Source organism: Podarcis gaigeae (assembly GCF_964106915.1).
Source record: "Podarcis gaigeae genome assembly, chromosome: 12".
Lineage (NCBI taxonomy): Eukaryota > Metazoa > Chordata > Lepidosauria > Squamata > Lacertidae > Podarcis > Podarcis gaigeae.
Window position 1 is genome coordinate 28,167,634 of NC_139688.1, and position 25,801 is coordinate 28,193,434.

The 25,801-nt window shown below is 41.6% G+C and overlaps 1 protein-coding gene and 1 long non-coding RNA gene across 2 annotated transcripts in view; both read left to right on the forward strand.

Annotated features, from left to right (window-relative positions):
- The window catches only part of LOC310828201 (putative acyl-CoA dehydrogenase 6), a 50,443-nt gene that overhangs the window by 8,059 nt on the left and 16,583 nt on the right, over nt 1-25,801 (forward strand). The window contains exons 2-3 of the mRNA XM_083705373.1: nt 2,808-2,928; nt 20,012-20,141. Coding sequence (XP_083561499.1) covers nt 2,808-2,928; nt 20,012-20,141 — 251 coding nt within the window. The remainder of the gene's footprint in view (nt 1-2,807; nt 2,929-20,011; nt 20,142-25,801) is intronic.
- LOC310828272 lies at nt 2,947-14,852 on the forward strand. The gene is made up of 2 exons (XR_014556807.1): nt 2,947-3,239; nt 14,474-14,852. It is a non-coding gene; the product is annotated as an uncharacterized lncRNA (long non-coding RNA).

The window sequence follows — 25,801 nt, forward strand, 5'->3', positions numbered from 1 at the left end:
TTATACCTGCTGGCTGCCCCCCCCCCCCACGTAGTCCCAGATACAGATGTATGTAGAAAGCAACTTTTATTTATACTGTGTTCCATGTAGCTGATCACTGATTGTGGAGGCAGGTTCACTAGGATGAACAGGGCACTGTCTGACCACCAGCCTGTGTCCTTCCTTACAACTAGTTCAAGGGATGGCACTGATTGTCAGCTTCCTCCATAGGCTCAGTGTTGTCCCTTGTAGAACTCAATAGGGAGGGGAGCGACAAAAACAAAATTAGTTGGATTTGCCTGTCATTTTCTCTGGCGCCACCTACTGTTCGTCTCCCTGCCTCCCACCCTACGTCCAACAGGCACCAGCGGCCAGCGAGTCTTACTAAACTCCAGCCACTGTTCATCTGCAGTTCAGTATGCACACACACACAAATAACAATCTGACTGTCTGGAATGTGTATATTTATATATATCCATGGTGGAAGCCTGCACGGAGTTGATACCATCACTGGAAAAGGAAGCCCAGGACTCCTTTTGTTTGTGCTGATTACAAGGCAAACGCTTGGCACAGACGACAGTCATTAATAACCCTGTTTAATCCATTTCAAAAATGTCATGTTAAAGGAGTGGTATAGGGTGTATTGACATGAAATAACTATATTCTTCTGAACATCTCCAGAGAAGCTCTACATAGATTTGTCAACACGTGACAGTTTAGAAAGTAGATGTGTTTACTTCCAGATTAAATGGTTGCCTATTTTTGCACCATGAGATTTGCTTATTTTCCTGGTGAGGGGGAAAAGATTAAAAACAGCAAACACACTTATTTTATCATAATGATTTTGCATTCATCTCTGCCTTACTTTAGCATATAGCCAGTTTTCACGACAAAACTGAACAGAAAAGTAGTAGCTTTCTCATAAAAAGACTAACATTTCTATTAGATGTCAGAGGAAGAAAATCCTAAGGGTATATGAACTGATTGTTGTGAGGATAAAATGAGATGTGGTGGAACTACAAATGTCATCTTTAGCTCTATGGAGGAAAGGCAGGATACAAATAAAGGTGCTGGTCAGCAATTAGGCTTGTTCAATCTTCTTACCAAAAATTGAGTTGCTGCTATAAGCAGATTTCAAGAAACCTGTTAAAGAGTGTTTCAATGGTGTGTTTATATATGGGATTCAATTTTGCAAATGGAACCTACAACAAAATGGTGGAGTGTTCAGAATATCAGCCATGCCATTCCTGTCTCACTTTCCAGTTTTCTGTCTCTCTGGCCCTGTCAATCTGCATTCTGTGACCACTAAGCCCAGTGTTCATTTGGCTGATGGGGGTTTTGTGCCTTCTTAGGATTCTTTACCCCAAAATATTTTTTGTAACCTTGTGGTTTCACAAGCTTGCTGACGCCTCTTCCATGTGTGAATGTGTTACAGTGTTGGCTATATAAGCAATGACACCTAGCCTCAGAAACAGGGGAAATGATTTCAAAGTTCACTGATAAAATATTCTCTACTGCACATGAATCAGTAACTCATTTCCTGTAAACTTTGGTGCGTCATCTGAATATGTAACCTGAATGCTGACTTGCATACCTCTGTAATAGTTTTAGCTGTTTGTAATAAATTATTCTTTTTTCTGACAAAAAAAATGTTTTCCTTCTCATGTTAATAGAACCATAGAATGGTAGAGTTGGAAGGGAAACCGAGGGTCGTCCAGTCCAACCCCTTGCAATGCAGGAATCTCATCTGGACCATACATGATCTCAACTAGATCATTCAACCTCTGCTTAAAAACCTCAAAGGAAGGGGAGTCCACCACCTTTTGTGGGAGTCTGAGCCACTGTTGAACAGCTCTTACTGTCAGAAAGTTCTTGATATTTAGTCAGAATCTCCTTTATTTTAACTTGAATCCATTGATTTGGGTCCTAGCCTCTGGAGCAGGGGGGAAAAAGAAGCTTGCTCCATTTTCTGTATGGCAGCCCTTTAGATATTTGAAGATGGCTATCCTATTTCAGTCTCTTCTTTACTAGGCGAAAGATACCCAACTCCCTCAACCATTCCTCGTAAGGCTTGGTTTCCAGAACCTTTCAAGATTCATGAGGAAAATAATTCTCATCTCATATGTTTATCTGCCTCCATTTTTCCATTTACTCCCAAGTAGCTTCGATACACCCGCAGGGCAGAAAGGATTCACAAAGGAGTGTGTGAATTTCTGTGGTTCCCCAAAGGGGACTTAGTCAGAAGTGGGGAAAGAGCTGCCATTTGTCAGGCCCTCAAGCAACCTTCCCCCATCTGTTGCCCTCCAGATGCTTTGGACTACAACTCCCATCAGCTCCAGCTAACACATGGAGGCTAGTCCATTAGGGCAAATGGGGTCTATTAGCTTTCTCCTGCTTAGTCTCCACATTGCCCTTGTAGAACTCAGTGGGGAGGAGGAGGGGCAAACTTAGAATAAGTTGGCTTTGGCACCATCTACTGTGGGGCTCCCTGCCTTCTGCCCTACCAGTCCCAGTGGGCACCAGCCAGCACTGCCTACAGGATGCTGTTGATTTGAATTGAAAGTGTGATTAAGATGAGGGAAATCTCCCAAGAACTGGAAAAGTCAGCTGTCCTTAGGTGTTAACAAAGTGCTTTGCTTCAATTTAAGATGAGAAGCCTGACACACACACCCTGCCACAATCTCATTTAAGCTGTAGCATCTGGTGTTAAGCCTATTTAGGTCCACTGAAGCTAATCGGACTCAGCCAGGCCAAATAGCACAAGCTTAACTTTCCGAACTCTTCTCTTTCTCTCTCTCTCTCCCCCCCCCCCACTTCTCAAAATACAGATTATTGACAAAGAAATCAACCCATTTGTGGACAAATGGGAAGAAGAGGGACAGTTTCCAGCACACCAAGTTTTTAAGACTCTGGGGAAAGCTGGATTCCTTGGAGTGAATAAGCCAACTGGTAAGAAATAGTCTTAAGTCTCTACTTTCAATGTAAAAGGCATGTTCTGGCCTTTAAAGGGCTTGGTTCAGAGATTTACCAAAAGCTGTTTCTAAATTAATCTCAGTAGCTATTTGTAAATTCATCTCATTTAGAACATTTTAACACCGGGGGGATTTCACCAAGATACATAGCAGTTTTCCCTACCCTCCCGATCACAGGTGTAATTTGCTCTGGGTGTATTCTGGGAAATATTTAATTTATTCTTGCAGAGTCTCCTTACACATTTGAACGAAGAGTCTGACCTTATGAACCACTGTACCAGCAAACAGGTGTGTAGGATGAGAATCAAAGTTCCTTGTGGTCAGTCTTAACATAATTGCCTTGTGTGAACTGACTGCATTGTAGAATTCAATGCAACAACTGGGAACGGCAACAGAACGTTGCAGTGCTGTTCAAGGTGCCAGCCAAGCTTGCTCTCATCATTACCATTTCTTTTTCTCTCTTGTCTTTACCCCCTCTCCCTCCCCCAACGGTCAGTCAATATTTTATGGTTACTGAGCATGCTTAGGTTTGGGGGTTTATTTATTTATTTATTTATTTATTTATTTATTTATTTATTTAAGGGGTTTTGTACTTCTGAAAAGAGACTTGCTTATACCTTCTGTGTGTGTGGTGCTATTTTGTCTACATAGGGATTGGACAATGTGATCACCGTGTCAACCCCATAAATGGTTTTATCATAGGATGGTTTCATCATAGGATTTAGGGTTGCTGCACAGATCCATTACACAGCACAGCATAGAAAAGGACAAGGACTGGGGATGCACCAGACCTATAAAACACATTCAAAGCCTACCCTCAAAGAATTATGGGAATTGTAGTTCACACATAGCCCACAGACCTACAATTCCCAGTACCCTTAACAAACTACAGTTCCCAGGGTTCTTTGAGAGACGAAATGTATTTTGAATGTGCTTTAAAGGTCTTGTGTATATACAGCCAAAAGTAGTTTCATTAGGGATAGGTCCAGGAGAACATGGGTCGTTGCCAAGTTACATTTTTTCACCTTAAGGTCAGGAGGACTGCTAACTTTGAAAAAGAGCCATTGGTTTGCTCTGCCTCAGGTTTTTGCTTTTTGTTAAAAACAGACCTTTAAATTTGTGGCAGGGCACCTTGTAAAATTTGGACTAAAGTGGACTACACCAAGAATTCAAATCACTTGCCAATTTTGTCCTAGGGTCTGCTGTCATATCTCTGTTAAAACACTCAAGTAGAAATTGAGAGAGAAAAAACTTCTTGCTCTTAGCTTGGGAAGATTTTTTTAATCCTTAGTAGCTTCTGAAAGAGAACTAGAACTAGTCTAGTTACTAATTTTTTAGTAAACATACTTTGAATCATTGTCAGGGTTGAAAAGATACAGAATCCACGAAAAGCAAATGAGGCATAATTGCATGGTTCAGATCTAGTTCTGAGTAGTTATATGTGAGCATTTGGTCATTCCTCTTTAAGAAATGCACTTCTTAAAACCAAATTGCAGAGTTAAATGGAACAAAAGCTTGGTAATGTATCACTTATCTTGTTTTCTTTTTTCGTCTGCTGCCCCCCCTTTTTTAATGCTCAGCTTTTAGCATAAATTGAACATAGGCTTCAAAATGCACTGCATATTTAAATTGCACAAGATTGGACTTCTTTTATTATCCTACAGCTTGGGTCACATCTCTAGCTGTGTGCTGGATGGCATTTCACCACAAGAAAACTAGCAAGATGTGCAAGGCAAATGTTTTGAAGATATTGCCAGATCTTGTTGAGCGCCTGCTATTTGTTATGTCCCACTCAAGTGCAGGGTTTTCCTTGCAGGGCCGTGTGTTTGCAAGTTTTAATATTGTCTGCAGGTAATGAGGACTTGGATTATTGTCTCTTAAATGCTCCAGAATTCAGCCTCTGTGATTTTGCTTCCCTGTAAGAATTCAGCTATTTAAAAATAGCTCCCTTTGCAAATGTTTCATAAGTCTCCAATGTGAATATGTTCCTCAAGGTATAATATTGTCACCGTCTCATTGTGGAAACTTTGCTTCAACTGGGCTGGCTGGGAGGATACTTCTTTGATTTTATAAGAGGCAGACTGTGGGATTAACCATTTAATGGAGAGTGTCAGGGAACTGCCATCGGCTCAGGGGCGAGAGGGGAAAAGCCGGATGGATTATAGAGAGCCCCCAAAGATCATGGGAAGCAGCACCTCCTCAGCGGAGGAGAGTAACCACGCCTCCAGCGGAGAGGAGCTGCAGGGCTCGGGGGGGAGGCGAGGCGGTGCCAGGACACCTTGCCTGGGCAAAGCGGGGAGGAGAGGGGTCCTCCGTTACCCACGCCCTCCTTGCGCAGTAAGCTTCCGCGCAGAGAGGGGAAGCGCAGACTGGGCGTCAAAAAACTACTCTGCTGGGGAAGGTTTAAGGACCGCCCACTCTCAGATTCTGCCAGTGAATGAGGGAGCCACGGAATAGTGGTGCTCTGCATGGTGAAGGTTTTTTGGCACCAATAACAAGGCTTTACAGCCGACCAGGGAGGCATTTGCCTGATTGCTCTCGAGCACACCCCCCCCCATACCCTTACAGAGAGTATCCTTGAAGGCATTCTTTCCTTTATTGTTTATCTTGGAGAGTTAACAGCTGCAGGAAAGGCCCAGGAACCCAGACAAAAGAAAGAGTGTGTTTATGCATGCACACACACACATGTGTTCTCTCTCTCTCTCTCTCTCTCTGACCGTTGATCGCATCTCTCTGATATAAAACGAAAGCCAAAATTCTGTCGAAACAATGCCATTATTTTAATAGGGTTTGGCCCAGAATGACGGAACAGTAGCCACAAACACTTGCTCTGCTTCAGAAAACTGCTACACGGTGATGGGTTTGTTTGACAAATCCAATTAGTTTTGAGTTTCCACCTTATAAAAATGCTGAGGGTGCAAAGAGAACATTAAAGATTAACTTTAAAGGACAAATGAGATTACTGGTTAAAGAGAACTTGAAACCAGAAACTGGTTCAAAGCAGTTCTCTAGCCTGGCATACTTAGAGCAGTCTTGCATTCCCAATTTGGTCGATGATTTGACTTCTCTTTTCATATCTAAGGGTATGTTCACGGAACTGTTTGCTTCCCACCCAGTGCGCTACCACTGCTAATCTTTGAAGCCAAATTTACATGCCGCTAGCTGCAATCCATATCAATCCTGGAGTTTCTTGACAAATGCTGTCATTCGATGTGGTGTTTCCCCGCCACAAACCAGTTTCAATCCATTTAAAAAAACAACAACCACAAATGCAGAATAATGTGAACATACCCTAACTGCTGTCACACAGACTCAGATGACAGTTTTATGAATAGGAGTTCAGGGAGAGTTTCAGAGGCGGGGAGACCGAAAAGGTCATGGCGGTCGAGTGAGGACATCCCTGTGCCCTTTCTAATGGGAACATCTCATTGCAAATGCAGCTTGAACAGCAGCTGGTGTGTGTGTGTGTGTGTGTGTGTGTGTGTGTGTGTGTGTGTGAAGAGACATGACCTTGCTGTGTTTCTAACCACTAATATGAACGTGCTCTTTACACGGCTGGTCTGAAGGTATTTAGGCTGCAGTCAGTTGGTATTATGCCAGTTCCGATGTTGGAACAGCTGCCTTTGAAAATAACTTCACTAGTTTTTGCATATGATTAAATAAAGTGTTTTGAAATCCTGCATCACAAGGTGTCTAGATTTCGTGTGCCTCTCTCCATCTTTGTCTTCAATCACCCTCTCTCTTTCTTTTCTTTGCTGGATGAGATTGCAAACCTTTGGGCAAGTCTTTGTGTTTTATGTTGTACTATATAGCACTTTGCAGGTGATCATGTAATTAAAAAAAGGTAAAGGTAAAGGACTCCTGACAGTTAAGTCCAGTTGCAGACGACTCTGGGGTTTGTCCGCTCTGCAGACAGTTTTTCCAGGTCATGTGGCCAGCATGACTAAGCTGCCTCTGGTGACGGAACACTGAAACCAGAGCAGTGCACAGAAACACTGTTTACCTTCCCACCAAAGCGGTACCTATTTATCTACTTGCACTTTTTGGCGTGCTTTCGAACTGCTAGGTTGGCAGGAGCTGGGACCGAGCAACAGGAGCTCACCCCATCGCGGGGATTCAAACCGCCAACCTTCTGATCAGCAAGCCCAAGAGGCTCAGTGGTCTAGACCACAGGGCCACCCGCGTCCCCCTATGCAATTAATATATAATAATTAACAAATGTTCAGGAAGGTGGTGTGCTTGCTCCCTCCCCATCCCCCACTCCTCATTTAATCCCTACAATAACCCCTTGAGGTATGTTAGGCTGGAAGGCAGTCACCGACCCAAGGTCACCCAGTGATCTTCATGACCAAGTGGGATTTGAACCCTGGTCTCCCAGGTCCCTGTCTGACACTAACCTCTACAACACATTCACACACAATTTCTGTCTAGCCACCTGTTCTACTTCAAAAGTAGGAAACATCTGCTTGATTGTTCCATTGTGAAGAATGAAGTGTGTAATAGGAATAGAATGTTTCAACAGAAGTGGACACTCATGTTTGACTGTGATCAACTGAATTGCATTGGGTTTTTATTGTGAAGGTGTCATCAGCTTTTGTCTACATACGTAGTTGTAGCTTATTAGTTTGTCATCCCAGTACATTCCTTTATTAATAGTAAACTCTGGTACAAGTTTGGGGAAGTTAGTAAGCAGTTTTCATTATTGCCAGAGGAAAAGGGAAACGAGAAATAACCAGTGAATCCTAAAAATGAATGACAGAAATGCTGTTTGAAGACATCTTCTGAATCATACTGCTAGGGTTTGATTTTTATGCCTTTTATTTTAGGACCCCAACCACATATTTTTACACTAATTACCTGTTACTAACTTGGAATGTATTTTACCTTTTTAAAAGTTGATCATTTGTGTAGATTTATAAGGTGATTCTGTTAAATAATCACTTCTTGTTTCCAAAATTAAGTGTCAGAAAGTATTCACCCCCCACCAGTTGTTTTTATTTAAAAAAGGAAACCAATCTTATGTTTACAAAAGCCATGCTTAAAGTTTGGAGCATGTGTTTTCAAAAACTTTTCTCCAGAAATGTTTCCCCTTACCTTTGACTACAGAAATCAGTTTATAGGAAGTCAACTACAAAATATACTTAATGGCTCAATCTGGTGAAACATTCTTCATTTTAAAGATTGGATAAACCAAGGACACAAAGTTGCTTAAGATCAAGCAGTAATCTACTGAATCAGACATACCTTCCATCTTTCCAAATAAGACCCGCAAGAGAACAACTTTTAACAAAATATGGAATTCCTTGTCTTAAAATTCCATTCAAAAATCTCTTGTTACAGAATGCTCAGAGAAAGTTGGTTTTAAAACTCTATACAATTCTATCTAAATTTAAAAGAGAAGACTGGCAAGCAGCATGCATAAAAAATTGGATTTTTTTTTTTTTAAAAATGTTTATTGCAAATGTCTAAAGAAAAAAAGGGAAAAAACAGGGAAGAGGGAGCGGTAATTCTGTCACCTTGTGTTAACAGTATAATAAATATCACTAAATCCATCTTAATTTACACATACAAATCCATATATGCCATCCAGACATCCAAATGTTTGAAAATGGGGGGGAAGTTCTTATGAAACAACATCTGATAATGCAACAGAGTGGCTGTTCAAAAATACATGTGCTCCATTAATCCATGCTAATTTAAAGGAAAATTTATTTGGAACAATTTATCCATGTTAACTTGTTTCATATTGACAGAGCAAAATATATAATCAAAACATGTTCTGTTTGAGGTGAAAGAGAAGCGGAGTCAATTTTAAACATAGTTGCACAGTACTAAAATAAAAACCTTTTGGATTATAGAACTAAATGTAGTACAAGAAATGACAAGATATGTGTTATCTAGAAACTGAAAACATTTCCCTTCTGTATGATACAACCAGAAGCACAGATCCCCAACTGAAGGCAAATTTTCTGTACTTTGTAATGGAAGAGTAAAGATCCCAACACATGACACTTGCATTATTTACCGTACTTGTATGGCACTAATTTTATTATCGGTGTTGGATACTGTTTCCTGTTTGTTTTATATACTGACTTTCATTGTTTTATTTTAGTTACTGTTATTTTTGGATTCTTTTTTGGGAGAAAAAAAGGATGTAAAAAAGTTTGTACAAACCAGAAGTTAAAACACAAAAGCCAATGATTTAAAGTAGAGTCCTTGGAAAGTTTGTACTCTGTCTATAATCTCTTTTATAATATGTTTTGAAGAGTGAAACTATTTTGTTTACAGCAGTTTTCTACCAAGTGTACTATAAATCACTTTGAGATGCCCCATATAGGAAACATTTCATAAATGAAAGAATTAATAATGTGCATATCAAATACATGCATCAACACCTAACCTTTTTTTCCTACAGAAAAGAAAATGTAGCTATCATTCCATCCTGTCCATTAAAGAGTTCTTTGCAACTCTGAGGTTAAAAGCTTGCAGATCAAGCAAGGGCCGTTCATCATTACTTGAATGCCTTCAAGTATTCGTTTTCAAACAATTCAATGCAACAAGCAAGAATCAGGGCTAGACCTGGATGAGTTGCTGATGGCAAGTGCCACACCAGCTTTCCTCCCCTTAATTTTTTTCTTCTCTTTTTCTGTTTTGGGTCCCCCTATACCTCTTCCTAGGGACGCGGGTGGCGCTGTGGGTTAAACCACAGAGCCTAGGACTTGCTGATCAGAAGGTCGGCGGTTCGAATCCCCGCGATGGGGTGAGCTCCCGTTGCTCGGTCCCTGCTCCTGCCAACCTAGCAGTTCGAAAGCACGTCAAAGTGCAGGTAGATCAATAGGAACCGCTCCAGTGGGAAGGTAAACAGCATTTCCGTGCGCTGCTCTGGTTCGCCACAAGCAGCTTAGTCATGCTGGCCACATGATCCGGAAGCTGTCTGCGGACAAACGCTCCCTCAGCCCATAGAGCGAGATGAGCGCCGCAACCCCAGAGTTGGTCACGACTGGACCTAATGGTCAGGGGTACCTTTACCTTTTTATACCTCTTCCTTCCCTTACTCTGTTTTTTGACATTGCTAGTGGTGTTGCCAGGGTGTTGCCCAGTCCCTGCTCCTGCCAACCTAGCAGTTCGAAGGCATGTCAAAGTGCAAGTAGATAAATAGGTACCACTCCGGCAGGAAGGTTAACACCGTTTCCGTGCACTGCTCTGGTTCGCCAGAAGCGGCTCAGTCATGCTGGCCACATGACCCGGAAGCTGTACGCCGGCTCCCTTGGCCAATAAAGCGAGATGAACACCGCAACCCCAGAGTCGGTCACGACTGGACCTAATGGTCAGGGGTCCCTTTCCCTTTACCTAGTGGTGTTGCCAAGGATCCCAACCAGCTGTGTCTGGCATAACTACAGCCATTTGCACTGGGCTGCAGAATTGCTATGCAAGACGAGAATATTGTCCAATATCTAGGCCTCCATTTATTAATGTTTGTCTCCTGAATATTTTAAATGAAGAGTGCAGATTCGTTAGGAAGGAATGCATAAATAAACGTTGAGGCAAATTAAATCAAGTGTCCGTGCAATCTCCAGAGTACACAATAAAGCTAGAAAAGGCTGTTCTCATTAACATTTTTTAATGGCAGCATGGCATGAAGCGACACAAGCTTCTGATTAGGGGAATGATGTAGGCAACACTCTAGGTTGGTAGAGGTATGGCTTGATCTAATGCTTAAAAAAAAGTTCCCACGGTAATTGTGCTTACTGATAACCTGAATATTCAAAAGTGGGGGGTGGGGGTGGTTTGGGCTGGCACAACCCCAGTGAGTCTGTAGCTCGGAGCATGGGCTTTGCATGTCAAAGGACCCAGGTGAAATCTTGGGGTCTGCAAGCAGTGCTGGAAAGACCCGTGTCTGAAGCCTTGGAGACCTGCTGCCAGCCATTGTAGAACAGTGCAGACAGTAGGTAGGTCGTCTGACTTGGTATAAGCCTGCAATCTCATATGCCCTTACCTGGGAGTAAATAGTCTTAATCTCAGTGCAACTGACTCCTGAGTAGGCAGGCACAGAATTGTTTACATGCTGCTTGGGGGGGGGGGGCATTTTAAAAATGCAACTGCAGAAGATGGGAAGACATCCCAAGGGCAAAATGTAAACTCGTCAGATTGGCTAGCGTGTTAAAGGAGCATCCAGGCTCTATTAACAGAGCTTCAGTATTTGCACTCCTAGGATTGTTCTGCCCTTTTTCCGGTGGCACATTTACCTTGGGAAGCCATTTCACCTTGCTTGTCAACATAGCAGCGACTTCAGATTGGCAGATTCATTGCCTGCTGTTTTGCAGATGCCCCTTTCCGAAGGGGAAGCTCCGGCAAGCGTTAACTCTGAGCTCTGAATTCTAAGTGTGAGTTTCGGAGACCTTTCTTTTGACCCAAGCAGAGACAAATGGTATAAAAGTGTCTAATGGCAGGGACTGTGGAGATCCCTGTGGAAAACAGGGGCAATCTATTGTTCTCATACCTGCAGAATCTTAATAGCTGATCTCAGACGGTGCTGCGCTGAATACTTTCCAAGTGTGTGAAAGGTGAATCCTTAACCTCAGCAGATATACAAGGAAAATTGATTTTTACAAATGCTATGTCCAGCCTTGTTTTTTGCCCCTTTGTTTCTGCTATTCAGAAAGTTATGGTAATTACTGTCCTTGGGAAGGGAGAAGGTATGCCAGTACAGTATCTCTGTGGATACTTGCAGAAAATCCTATCTCCCTGGGGAGGAAACGGCACAGCTGGAGCATGAAATGTACATTTTCTAATTCAGGCGTAGGCAAACTCTGGCCCTCCAGATGTTTGGGACTACAATTCCCATCATCCCTAGCTAACAGGACCAGTGGTCAGAGATAGTGGAAATTGTAGTCCCAAACATCTGGAGGGCCGGAGTTTGCCTATGCCTCTTCTGGGAAGATCGCTTGGTAGGTTTTGTTGTTTTCCCATCTCAACCCCAGCTAAGGCTGAGGATGGCTGGAGATGGAGGAATTGTTAGCAGGAGTGAGAGATGGGCACTGTGGTCGCTTAGGAGAATGGAGCAGTGGGGCCTTCCAGCAGGGATGGGCAACCTGTGGCCCTGTACATGTTGGTGGACTCCCACCTGTCACACTGCTTCGGGATCATGGGCAGTGCTTTAAAAAAGAGAGAGAAGAACTTGGGGATAGCCAGTGAAGCTGAATGTTGGAAGATTGTGGACAAAAGAACGTAGTTCACACAACGCATAGCTCAGCTATGGAATTGGCTTCTACAAGAGGCAGCGGTGGCTACCAACTTGGAGAGCTTTAATAGAGTATTAGACAAATTCATGGAGTAAAAGTATGGTTTTGAATTTCCAGTTGCTGGAAACTGCAGGAGGGATGAGGGCTGTCATGTTTCTGTCCTGCTTGCCTGCTTCCCATAGGCATCTTGGGGACCACTGTGAGAACAAGGTGCTGGACTAGATGGGCTTCTGCAACTGAACCAGCAGTTGCTTCTTATGTTCTTTAGATGCTTCCACTTGCTTTCTCTCATATTTCACGGGATGCGTCTGTCCATAAAAATTCATTGTTCCAAGATGGTGAGTGGTAGGAAGAAACCACATAACCTTTGTTTAGTGCTTAGGATGTCATAACTGTCTGCATCATTCTTAGGAAATGCAGTTCCCCCTTCTCCACTATTCACTCTCTATCAGCTATTTAAGGCAAAAGATGTAAAGTTTGGCTGTCATGTTCATTGGACATTGATTATTTAAAAGGTCAAAATGATGCTCAGTCTTGATGGTAATTAATCTGCATTAAGGCCAGGGTTATTTTTTCTCATCTAGGAGCAGAAAAACACCTTTCTTGATAGTGGCAGGTTAAATTTTTAATGAACATGGCCTTTGTGCCACGATCGTTAGTCATTTGTGATATAATTTGATTTGCAATTAATTACAATAATGTGTTTTCCATTAATCAGCCGTGCCTCCTTAGGCAAGCAACAGCAAGTTTAGTCTAGGAATGTTTCTCGGAGCATTTAATCTGTGAGCAAGTGCAGCTCCTGGAAAGTAGGGAACGATGACACTGTCACTTTCGATTGTGCAAGTTTCTCATTTCTCCACATTTCCACAGCAAATTGTAATTTATTTAAGTCCTCATGAAACTTCATCAGCATTTTAGTGTGATTTTTCTCCCAGTACAAAACATTTGGGTACGCCGTTTTGACGGATACAGTGGTACCTCTGGTTACGTACTTAATTCGTTCCGGAGGTCTGTTCTTAACCTGAAACTGTTCTTAACCTGAAGCACCACTTTAGCTAATGGGGCCTCCCACTGCTGTTGCACCGCCGCCATGCAATTTCTGTTCTCATCCTGAAGCAAAGTTCTTAACCTGAAGCACTATTTCTGGGTTAGCGGAGTCTGTAACCTGAAGCGTATGTAACCTGAAGTGTATGTAACCCGAGGTATCACTGTATATGCATTTTTGCTAGGAAATGCCCCTAAAGTAATGCATTTTTGGTTGGAGAACTGCTTTGCAAAATTTGAAGAAGTGCAAATTTTGAGGAGCACCTGTGTTTCAGCGGTTGGAGCAGTAAGAATGAGGCAATTTCTCATTAAATGCAAGCTAAATTGAATTGTTCCTTAACACCAAAGGGCAAAGATGCACAAGTTATAACACTTGTAGAGGCCCAAGTGACAGCCCCACAGCCACAAAGCCTGACTAAACTGAAGCCAATTGTACCACATCACCAACTGTACACAGTATTCCATGCGTTGTTGCATTATGGATTTGTATAAAGGTGTTGTGATATTTGTGGTCTATTTTCTATTCTCTTCTCATTGTTCCTCAAGTTGCCTTTTTCACAGAATTAGTACAGAGACATTTCAATCAATGCCCAGATCCCATTACTGGCCTGCCGCTGCCAACACAGACACCATCAGCACTATAAGTGAAGCTAGGAATTTTTTATCCCACTTTACACTTGCTTCGGTTGAGCTGTTTTTGCCTTTTTGATCCCCATTCTGCCATTTTGGAGAGATACTTCTGGGGCTCTTTGCTGTTCCTGTTTTGTTTTTACCATCCTAAATGAATTGGAGTCGTCAGCAAACCTGGCCTGCGCAGTGCTGATCACTGTCTTGTCACAGTATATAACTTTGGGGGACCCCACTTTTTACATGCCTCTGTTGTGAGAACTATTCATTTATTATGTTATCTGCTTCATATTCTTTAACCATAAACTTTTAACTGTTTCATATTCTATATCCATAAGAGCATCTTGCCTCTTATCCTATGATTACTAAGTTTGCTTAGGAGTCTTTGGTGAGGGACTGTAGCATGAACCTGCTGCAGCCTGGTCAGTTTGGTTTGTTTGTTTGCTTGTTTATTTAGGTTATTAGTTTGCTGCTCTCAGTTTTTAAAATTGTTTTTACTTCATCTCATGGATTAAGGCACAAATGTCAAAGTCCACTTTTTGAGGGCAGAGCTGCATTTTAGGTGATGCGTTTCATCTTCCACGACCTTGTTAAAATTTTGTTTTGCAGAGGAAGCAGTTTTCCACACGTTGAGAAAAGAAGAGAATCAGAACACTAATCTCCACTGCATATTAAGGAAAACAGAGCCTTGGAAATACTGATTAAAAATCAAGGCATGTTGCCAAAAAACCTGGCTGATCTTTTTCTCAACAAGCTCAGTTGTTTTAAAAAAATTAAATAGTTATACATTAATTCTGGTTCCCAAGGCTTTTTAATAAGCATTATGTTTTGGTTCTGCCCCCCACCTTTTCTTTCTCTACCTTCTTTCCTCTGCCCTCACCACAAAACTAATGGCCTGCCATCCTTTTCTACCCTTCCCCTTTTCCTGCTGTAGGGAGGAATAGTGTCGTAGGTTGTGTACACAACATATATTTGAAGCAACCCCTGGGGGAAAAAAAACCATGGGAACTGTAGTTTACCCTTCAAAGAACTACAATTCCCAGCACTCTTGACAAAATACAGATCCCAGAATACTTTTTCCCAGATGTTGCTTCAAAGGTGTGGCACAAATGCATCTTACCTTTGGATGGAAATGTTGGATGGAAAAGCTGGTGCTGATTATAAATATATCTCAGATCCAGGGTCAAGGGAACAGGTTGCTATATTTTCTCCCTCTTTTATTGTGCCCACATATCCACTTGATTTCTTATGCTGGCAAACATCTACAGCTGTTATTTATAAACAGAATGTGAAACTGTTTTTAAGTGGATGTCAGAGCCCAGGGTGACAAACATAAAAAAATTAAAACAGTACAATTTAAAATGAAAAATAAAAGCGTATTTAAAACATTTAAAAAACCATTTTAAAGCCAACTAATTTTTTTTGCAAAATAATTTTAAAAAACCATCTAAAAGCATTTTAGGACATTGGAAAGCAATCACATACCCCCACAGCTGGCACAGCCATTACCTTTCAGCCATCAAATGCCTGGGTAAACAGGAATATTATTACATTTCTCCTCAACCCCAGTAACACACTTTACCAGGGAGGGCATTCCACAAATGGGGACCACCACCAAGAAGGCCCCGACACAGGCCAACCCCAAATGGACTGCAGCCAGAGGCAGCACCTCCAACAAGGCCTCCCTTGTTGATTGTGGACCCAAGGTAGTTTACTTTGGATGAGTCGATCCTTTAGGTACTTGAGTCCCAGGTCATTTAGGACTTTGGGTGCTAGTACTACCACTTTGAATCAGGCCTGTAAGCTCACTGGCAGCCATTGCAGAGTATTCTGGACTGGTGACACCTGGTATTTATTAAAAAAATTAACTGCCTTGGTGTTTAATCTAGGGATGGGGAATCTCTGGTTGTCTAGATATTCCCGGACTACAACTCCCATCATCCATGACTATTGGGCATGCTGGCTGAGGCTCATGGGAGTTGGACAACACCTGGAGGGCCACAGGCCCCCTATCCCTGGTTTAAACTTTTGTTTAGTCAAATTTCCTTTAATAAGAGGTTCCATAGTAGCAAGAATAGCAGTGTGGAATCTGTGCCCCATCCCATCCTTGCAGATGTTGTTGGATGCAGCTCTTCTCATCCCTGACCATTGATCATGCTGCTTGGGGCTGATACTAGTTGATGCCTGACAACATCTGGAGGGCCACAGGCTCTCTTTAAATTCCAACTCGGCCATGAAGCTCGTGTGACCTTGGACCAATCTGTTTCTTTGTCTGTCTGTCTGTCTGTCTGTCTGTCTCTCTCTTATATACCCCCTGATAGGAGGATAAACTGCATATTTGTGATGTTCAGAGAAATCCATGTCCCCCTGATGGAAGGGTGCAACATAAATGTAACATGCCTAACCCCCATGGTATATTTATTTAAGAAAACCAGATGCCTTTGAAATAACTATTGGGGAAGGGGCCTTATGAAATAGATGAATTTAAATTAGCCTGAGAAGAGGTTTGTTTGTACATTTCAAAATGAAATAAGGTTAATTAAAATCAGCGGCAGGGTCCTGAATAGGTGCCAACTAGGATTTTGCATGATCTTGTTTGGTATTTTATGCATTAGTTAATACAGAATAGGGCATTTGTTTTTAAAACTGCTCTTGGCTTGATGGACCATTCAATGCATATTCAGTGTATCTATGTGTGTTATTTTATTGGCTTTGAACCTCTTAATAAAGCGATTATGCATTCCACCGCGTTGCTGTGTGATCTGTGATAAATTGTATTGCAATTAGCATTGACAGGTACTATTATAGTCAAATGCCTGTATTGCTATTGCAGAATCTTTTTTTGGTCTTGTCTTTTGCAGCTAGATTTGGTTCAGGTTGTGTATCATTTATATAGCGCCATCAAAGTTCTGGACTGCAGTTCCCATCGCCCATGACTCGTGGCCATGCAGATGGGAGTTGGGGGGTCCCCTACTCCTGCTCCAGAATTTTGTGCAAGGGAAGCAACGGCAGAAAGGGAGAGGAATGGATGCAGGGGTAAATCGTAGAAAATGTGTTGGGCTAGCAGGCAGGTGGGCATGAAGATCACTTTTGCCAAGTAGTCCTGGAAATAGCCTGATAGTGGAAGTGTCAGAATAGATTAGCTTTCTCATTGTGCTTTATCTCTGCTCTGGAATATGATGATGATGATGATCCCTCAAGGCAAGTCTGTATTATTATATCCCCACTCGTTGCAGAAAGGGATATTGAAGCTGAGGGAGAAGAATGTGCTTAAGTCCATTGGGTGAGGTCATGGCCAAGGTGACATTTGAATCAGGAGGTTACAGATGTATAGCTCCCTCAATCACAGTGCTACACCAGCTTGTGTCTGAACAGCCAGTACTGCAGGGAAACTGCTAATGCCCTTTGTGGAATTATCATTTTCTAGGATGTCCAACTAGGCAAAGTGCTGATTACACTTACAAATTCTGTGTTCTGACATCTCCAACTGGGGTGCTGTTGTTGTTTCTGCTGGTCTGTGTATCTTAGTTTTGAATCTTGTGATTTATGTGGAAATTGTTCAGTTTGGCTATGTACAGTATTTTTTATCGTTTATGACTACTTTTGTTACGTTATACAGTGGTACCTTGGGTTACAGACGCTTCAGGTTACAGACTCTGCTAACCCAGAAATAGTACCTAGGGTTAAGAACTTTGCTTCAGGATGAGAACAGAAATCGTGTGGCGACAACGGGAAGCCCCATTAGCTAAAGTGGTACCTCAGGTTAAGAACAGTTTTAGGTTAAGAACGGACCTCCAGAATGAATTAAGTTCTTAACCTGAGGTACCACTGTAGTTCTGTGTCTTCTTCATGTTGCAAGCTGCCTTGAGCATAGTTTGAACTGCGGAAAGGAGGCATACACATAAAACCTATGTGTGCATGTATTAAGGGAGAAGTGTTTTTTCGTAGTTTTTTATGGTTTCTAGTGGGGTAGCTATGTCTCTTCCAGCAAAAAACAATGAAAGCCTTATAGAACCTTAAAGACTAACAGATTTATTATGGTTTAAGCTTTCGTGAACAGCAAAAACCACTGAATCACAATACATCAGTATGTTTAATGCTCATATTTGTGAGAGGACAGCACTCTCCTCTGCCCCCTTGAGAGTTTTTCTATAGCTGGTAAAATGTGGCAGATCAAATCTTTTCACAAAAGTGCCTTTCATTGTTCTGGACTCTGAGAGATGATTGTCAGGTTTCGAGTAATGTTGGTATTTGCATATGAAAAGCAGCTTGAAGTCAGCTTATTATGCATTTAAATTGTTGCTTCTAAATTCTACATTTTATTAACTTAAAAACTTTTCCTCTCCCCCTGCAGCCCCCTGCCCTCGTTACAATAAGTCCCCAAGTTCTCCAGAGCAGATTTTTGCAGGGCACAAGAATAGCGAATTGACAAAAGTCACTCCTTCCACCTCTATTGGCAGGAGCGCCCCTTGAGTGGAATTCTTCTGAATCTGAATCTAAGACAATTAATACCACACTCTGTGGAGCCCAGTGGGTATAGCCATTGCTAGTCATACTCAGAGTAGACCCATTGAAATTAATGAGCATGGCTAAGTTAGGCTGATGAATTTTAATGGGCCAATTCTGAGCAGAACTTCCTTAGATGCAACTCCAGGTTTCCTTCTTTTCAAGAGGGCTGCATCATTACCAACTGTAGGCACCAGATTTGGTGTAACTTCCGAGGTCCTTTTCTAGAGTTTGAGCTTTGAAGCAACATACTTATGTCTGAGCTTGGTCAGTGCTGTGTAATGGTCCCCCTGCACCGTACATGTGTGGGAAAATAGAGCTGGTATGTACTCTGTAGTTTGCCCTGGTGGAGACTTCATTTCTTTTCCGACAGATGTCCCAGTGAAGCAAACTCTGACCCAGTGGAGCAAGTCAAGAACCTGACTTCTTTCAGCCCAGACTAATGAAATAAGTCCCATTTAGAGAAGCATTAACATCAACTTAAACATCAGCTCTTCAACAAAACAACCCTGGATAAATCTTAGCCCATGAATTGTGGCATATTTCCGTAATTGAACAAATGCCATTTGCTTCAAAGTATGAGGGCTTTATGAGTTTTTCTTAATGTCAGTTGCTAAAAATCCTTTTAGGCTGTGCATATATAAGGTAAAGGTAAAGGTACCCCTGCCCGTACGGGCCAGTCTTGACAGACTCTGGGGTTGTGCGCCCATCTCACTCAAGAGGCCAGGGGCCAGCGCTGTCTGGAGACACTTCCGGGTCACGTGGCCAGCGTGACATCGCTGCTCTGGCGAACCAGAGCCGCACACGGAAACGCCGTTTACCTTCCCGCTAGAAAGCGGTCCCTATTTATCTACTTGCACCCGGAGGTGCTTTCGAACTGCTAGGTTGGCAGGCGCTGGGACCGAGCAGCGGGAGCATATATAACTTCATACAAATAAGCATGAATTAGGAGGTTTATTACCAGTGATGGAAATGGGAGGAATAACCTTTAAAAAGAGAATTTAGAAGACGTTTTCTACCAATGTATGCATTCTTCTTAATCATGATTTTCAATCGGGTATGAAGCGAGCAGTGCAAACAAGCATCCCTTGAGCAGATCACCACTTAGAGGAGCTGTGAGCTCCTCCCCAGGAGCCTGCATGTTTATGTAATTATAAGCCAGGAAGCTATAGTTTGGCTTTACAAGATGTACAAACACAATAACACTTGATTCCTCACATACTTCAGATATTTTGGACTATAGTCCATGACAATTTTTCATGCTGGCTGGGGCTGAAGGTCGTTGGAATGCAAAATATCAGATCAGAGAAGGCTGCATCATAGGATACTGGTAGCCTTGCCAGCGTTGATCAGGAATTCTTAGAAAGCAAAAAATCAGATCAGTTTTGAAAAATTCAGTTCACAATTTTGATTTGAAATGATATCCAGTTGTATCCAAGCATAGATGAAAACCTACTCGTTTCTGTGAGGGACTATCCTTCCAAAATTAGGTTACGATAGCTTAAGAGGTATCCAAATGCATAGTGAACAACAAATTTTCCATAATATAGAGTAAGTGGTGGTAGCAACAACAACAACAACAAATTTGATTGAATACAATTTTATAATTCTAAAGAAGAAAATTTCCTTTCTTATGAACAGAATATGGCGGCCTTGGCCTGGACTTCTCATACAGTATGGCAGTGGCTGAAGAACTGGGAAATATTCGCTGTGGAGGGGTTCCCATGGCGATTGGAGTACAAGCTGACATGGCGACACCTGCCCTTGCAAGGTAGATTTCCCAAGAAAACTCATTGGCTCTTTCTCTTGACTTTAAAGGGTTTGTTCTTCAGGGGGCAGTGAGGTTTTATAAAAAAGCAGAAAGAGAGCTACAACTTTCAATCTAGCTCTGCATAATGAAGGAAGGCAAAAATGGAAGATTTTAAATGTGACATATGTTTCACCCAAAGACATAAAATACCACCAAGCAACAAGAGTAGCTCACACAGATTTTAATGAAAAGTTATATTCTTGTTGGAGGATTTGTTTAAATGCTTCATTTGGTTGTTTCAATTATTGTGAATCGCCCTGGGATCAATTAACAAAAGGCAATCTAGGAAATCCCACAATAAATAAATAGAGTAACTATTAACTCGCCTGGTATGTGTTTACTTTTATGTATTCACCACAATTCAGCAAAGGTCTGAAATAAATTGTAAGGTCCTGATTTAATTTGTTTGCTACTAATTTCAAGAAAGCTGCTATTATTTTGGTGCAAGGGCAAAATGAGGTTGTAGCAAGAGATTTTTTTCTTTTTCTTTTTAATAAATCTTTATTGATTTGAATTAAAAAATATCAAAACGCAACGACATTTAATGCAAACACAAAACAAGAACATAAAAAAGAAAGAATGTAAGAAGAGAGAAAAAGAGAAAGAAAAAACAAAAAACCCATAATTCTATACATTTCATACATGTAAATGCCATATCTTTTTTCTGAGTTTGTAAATATGCAAGAGGTTTCTTCCAGATAGTTTGTGTGATGCTCATAAGCACGTATTTCAACACAAAATAAAATAGATGCACTAACCCCAAAACATTGTTATCATCAACTTCATCATTACATGACATCCAATTTGGTCTCTAGCTGCAGTGAATAGCTTGGGAGTGGGAAAGTGCCTCCCTATCCATTTTGTGGTGTAACCGTATCTAAGGAGGCTGTTGACTCTTAGTACCTGGATAACAGATCAGCATCTCACTGTCAAGTTTCCCCACATGTGTTCACAATGTCAAGCCGGCTCACCGCCTGACTGATGGCCCCTCCAGCTGCCTCTGTGAACATTGTATGGGGCAAGGTGTGCACTCTGCCCCAATTTCCCATCTGTAATATGGGAACTGCCATATGACCTACTTAGCAGTTGTTTTGAAGGCAAATGCTGTGAAGATCAAAGACCACTCTGCAAATTAGAAGGAAAGGTAACATAGAAAAATCCATTAGTAGAAATGGTTCTGTACACCTGAGCCTGCATATTATCGCAGCTCACCAACACCCACCACTTCGGCAGGTCGATAATCGCTCTAGTTTATCAAAGCACCTGGTTATCTTGTTTGGGAGTTCAGGAAATAGAAGCCATGTTATATGTTTTTTTTCACTGCAGTACCATTACTACTGCTGATGAGATGAGCCTCAAGGTAAAAAAAAAAAAAGTAAATAAACTCTCAGCAGGTAATATTGCCACCCAACTCAATAGAGACAAGAACAAGATTGGACAGTTAATTTGCAAGAAGATGGATGGAAGTAATTCAGGATGAGAGAATCATAGGAGCATCAACAATTTAACATGTAGACACCAGAGTTGAAAATACCATGAAAGAAAATCTCAAAGGGATTTTTATCACCTGTCTTAGAAACTTATGTATGCAGATGCTGTTGAAAAGAGCAAAAGAGGAAAATTGTGAACAAAGTAAAATACTTGGGAATTTGGCTATCCCCAAAAAATATAAATTTAGTGGAAGATAATTATAATAAGGTATGGCAAGAAATTAAGAAAGATTTGGACACCTGGCATAGACTGAAACTATCATGGACAGGGAGGATGGCAGCGATCAAGATGTGTATTCTTCCGAGACTGCTATTTTTGTTTCAGAACATTCCAGTAATTAAAGGCACCACCTGTTTTAAGAACTGGCAAAAAACTTTGGCCAAGTTCATATGGCAGGGGGAAAAAGCTAGAGTTAAGTTTAAACATCTTACAGACTCAAGAGAGAGAGGTGGCTTTGCAGTCCCGAATATAAGGCTTTATTATGAGGCAGCCTGCCTATGTTGGATAAAGGACTGGGCCACCCTAAGGAACACAGATTTACTAGATTTAGAAGGCTTTAATATTAGGTTTGGTTGGCATGCCTACCTGTGGCAGGAGAAAGGTAGGGTCCACAGAGGTTTCTCCAACCACATAATTAGAGGTTCGCTACTTGAAGTCTGGAACAAGAATAAAAAGCTGATTGAAGAAGGCATTCCCTGGTGGCTCTCCCCAGTTGATATTATTAAAATTAAAAAATTAAACATGACAGGTGAAAGGTGGACGTACGAGGATCTTTTGGTTAAAACAGAAGAAGGGTGGAAGGTGAGGTCATATGGTGAACTGAAAGGTAATATCAAGGAGTGGCTACATTTCCACCAAATTAATGCATTGTGGGGTGAACACAAGAAATTGGGCATGAGTGAAAAAAAGTCGAGATTTCAAGTGGAAATTCTAGAAAGCAATACTAAACTCCTCTCCAAAATGTATAAACAATTACTGGAATGGGATACTAAAGAGGAAGTGGTGAAGGGAGTGATGGTCAAGTGGGCTAGAGATCTTGGGCATAATGTAGAATATGATAAATGGCAGATTCTCTGGAAGAAAGGTATGAAGTTTACAGCATGTGCAGCTATACGAGAAAATTTAGAAAAAATGATGTACCGATGGTACTTGACCCCGGCAAAACTGGGGAAGATGTACAGAACGGTAGACAACATTTGTTGGAGATGTAAAGACAAGGTAGGGACCTTCTTCCATATTTGGTGGACTTGTGATGTGGTGAAGGGATTTTGGGGACAAATCTATGAGGAATTGAAGAAAATTTTGAAGTACAATTTTCCCAAAGTACCTGAGGCGTTCCTTTTAGGTATGATTGGCGAGGAAATAAAAAATACAGACCAAATCTTTTTTCAATATGCCACAGCTGCGGCGAGGACTTTAATAGCGCAAAAATGGAAATCCTCCGATATACCTACGATTGGAGACTGGCAAGTGAGACTGTTTCAATATATAGAAATGGCGAGATTAACACAAAGAATTAGGCATCATAATACTGTAAAACTAAAAGACGAATGGACTAAATTTATAAACTATATTGAGATTAATCTTGGAATTAATAACTTAACAGCAGACGACAATTAATACCTACGACGTTTAGAGTCATTGTTTGAACAACTGCAGAAACTGTATAAGATTATATAACCCCAAACCGAGTTGGATGGAAGTTTACTGTTTGTAAGTGTTTACATTTTCCTTTTTCTTTTCTTTTTGCCTCTTTTTTCTTTCTTCTTTTTTTTTTTCTTTCTTCGTTCTTGGTAAGTGTATTTTTTTTCTTTGGTATGTATATTTCTTTTTTGGTATGTGTATTTTTTCAATGGTATGTGTATCTTTCTTAAAATAAATTTCTAAAAAAAAGAAAAAGAAAAGTTCTCTCTGTCCACACCATTCATAATTTTTATGCCTGTCATGTCTCCATCACCATTGCTCCGTTTCCCCCCTAAACTAATAAGTCAAAAATGTTGGTTGCTCCAGCCACGGGGTCATTTTGGTTGCCCTTTTGCGCACCTTTTCCAGCAAAACAGTATCCTTCTGAAATAGAACAGCTTTAACCTGACATCTCAAACCTACCGGAGATGGTACCTGCTTGATTTCTAATGGAGTTCCATGGAGTTGGGCCCACAACACTCAAGGCATGGCTCCTTGTTGACACAAGTCATGCTTCTGGACTACAGAAGACCAACTAATAATGTTCTCCCAAATGATCGCAGTAATTTACTTGGGACATATGGGGTAAGGTGGTCATTAAAAGCACCACAGACCAAATCTTCTAGAGCAAAGCTAAAGGTAGCCTGACATACAGCGTGTTTTCATAATCCAGACTTGAGGTTACCAATGCATGGGCTACATTAGTGGCCGCAGCTGAAGCGGATCAATGGCATCCCTAGCCCCTGAGACAACCTGTTTATGCTTTCTTGGTGGGGCAGAGATTGTCTTCTGTTGTGTTGTCAACTATCAAGGAAGCCTGTGGATTCAGATTTAAGCACATGTAGGCTCATTATCATTAATTACTGTTGGCCTTGCACACAATCATCTTAAGGCATTCACCCAGCTGGGAAAGCCTGTCAGGACAAGAAATGTCTTCAGCTGCTTCCAGAAAGTGGAGATAATGGGTGCCTATTTTGACAGAAATGTTATTCTACAGTACAGGAGCAGTCATACTGAAAGTCCTTCTCTGAGTTACTGGAGTACCGGCTTCTGAGATTTGTGAAACTTGCCAAAGAAGCTTTCCTGCAGACCATTAGGTTTAAGGTAGTGTCTCAAGTCACCTGGTCCTGAACTGTAGATTTTAGAACCAACACCTTGGACTTGACCCAGTAGCAAATCGGCAGCCAGTGAAAATCCTGCAATCAATACATTATATGCTGGTGGTAATTTGTCCCCACAAGCAACCTAGCTTCCATATTCAGCACCACCTGTAGCCTCAGGACCAACCCCAAGGGTGGCCCCACAAAAAGTCCTTTGTGGTAATCCAACTGTGTGGTTAAAGTTGAATTTGGAATTGGTCAGGTCCAGGTGTAAAATGCATTTTTCTTGTCTTCCCACCTCTACTCCTTTCTGAATTAACACCCCTGTTTTTGAATTTATCCAGACAAGTTAGAAATGTGAACATTCTTTGTTCGATATGAAGGCTTCCCCCAGAGAGATCTTTCCAAATAGCATTTTCTTTTTCCTTTTAAACATGTGTGGTATAACCCCCCTGGCAACGTGCAGGTTGCCATAATTTCACATATTGATTGCTTCCTCCCAAACTCTGGCCCATTTATTGTACTGCTGAGGATAAAAATGGCAGCTTGATGCAATAAGACTGTGGAAAGAATTCCCCAGAATAGGCTTTTATTATATTTAATTCTTCCCTGTGGTTTTTAAACAAATCAATAAATAGCCGACACATGGCTTCATCCCCCCCCCTCCCCCAGTGTTTTGGCTTACGTTTGCTGTGTTTTTTCAGCACCATGTGGCAATGACAGCCTCTGGGATACTAATCATATCCATTTACAAGCTACACAAATGTCTCATGGAAATGGCAAGAATATGCTGCACTAAAAGAGATGGGGGGGGAGGCAGGGAAGGGACACTTTGGTTGAGAACTGAATACAACAGGCACATTCAACTTCCAAGAGACTGTGATCAACTCCCACTATAAATAAACTGGCAGTGATCTACCTATTGGATTGACCACAGTTAGTTGCTGAGTTTTTTGGGGGTGGGGAATGACCAGAGTTGATGAGCTTATTTGGGGAGGAATAACCAGAGTTGTTGAGCTTTTTTCACCAAAAGTTTGACCATGATCAACCACAGACACCGGTCAACCGGTAGGTAGATTGCGATCGACCTGTTGGACATGCCTGGAATACAAGAATCTTTGCAGCAGAAATTGCAGGCATTGTTGGCAGAATAGCAACATGAGAAATTCTGATTATATTGGGAGTCCTGCATAATAAACCCTAAACCTCTTACCCTGATACTTCTTTTCCAAAGGAGTTGCAGGAGCTCAAATGGACTGCTTAGCCTTCCCTCTAATAACAAACTCCAGGGGCAACAGAAGTGCAGCCCATAGCAGGTCTCCAACAAAAGGGTGGCATCAACATGCT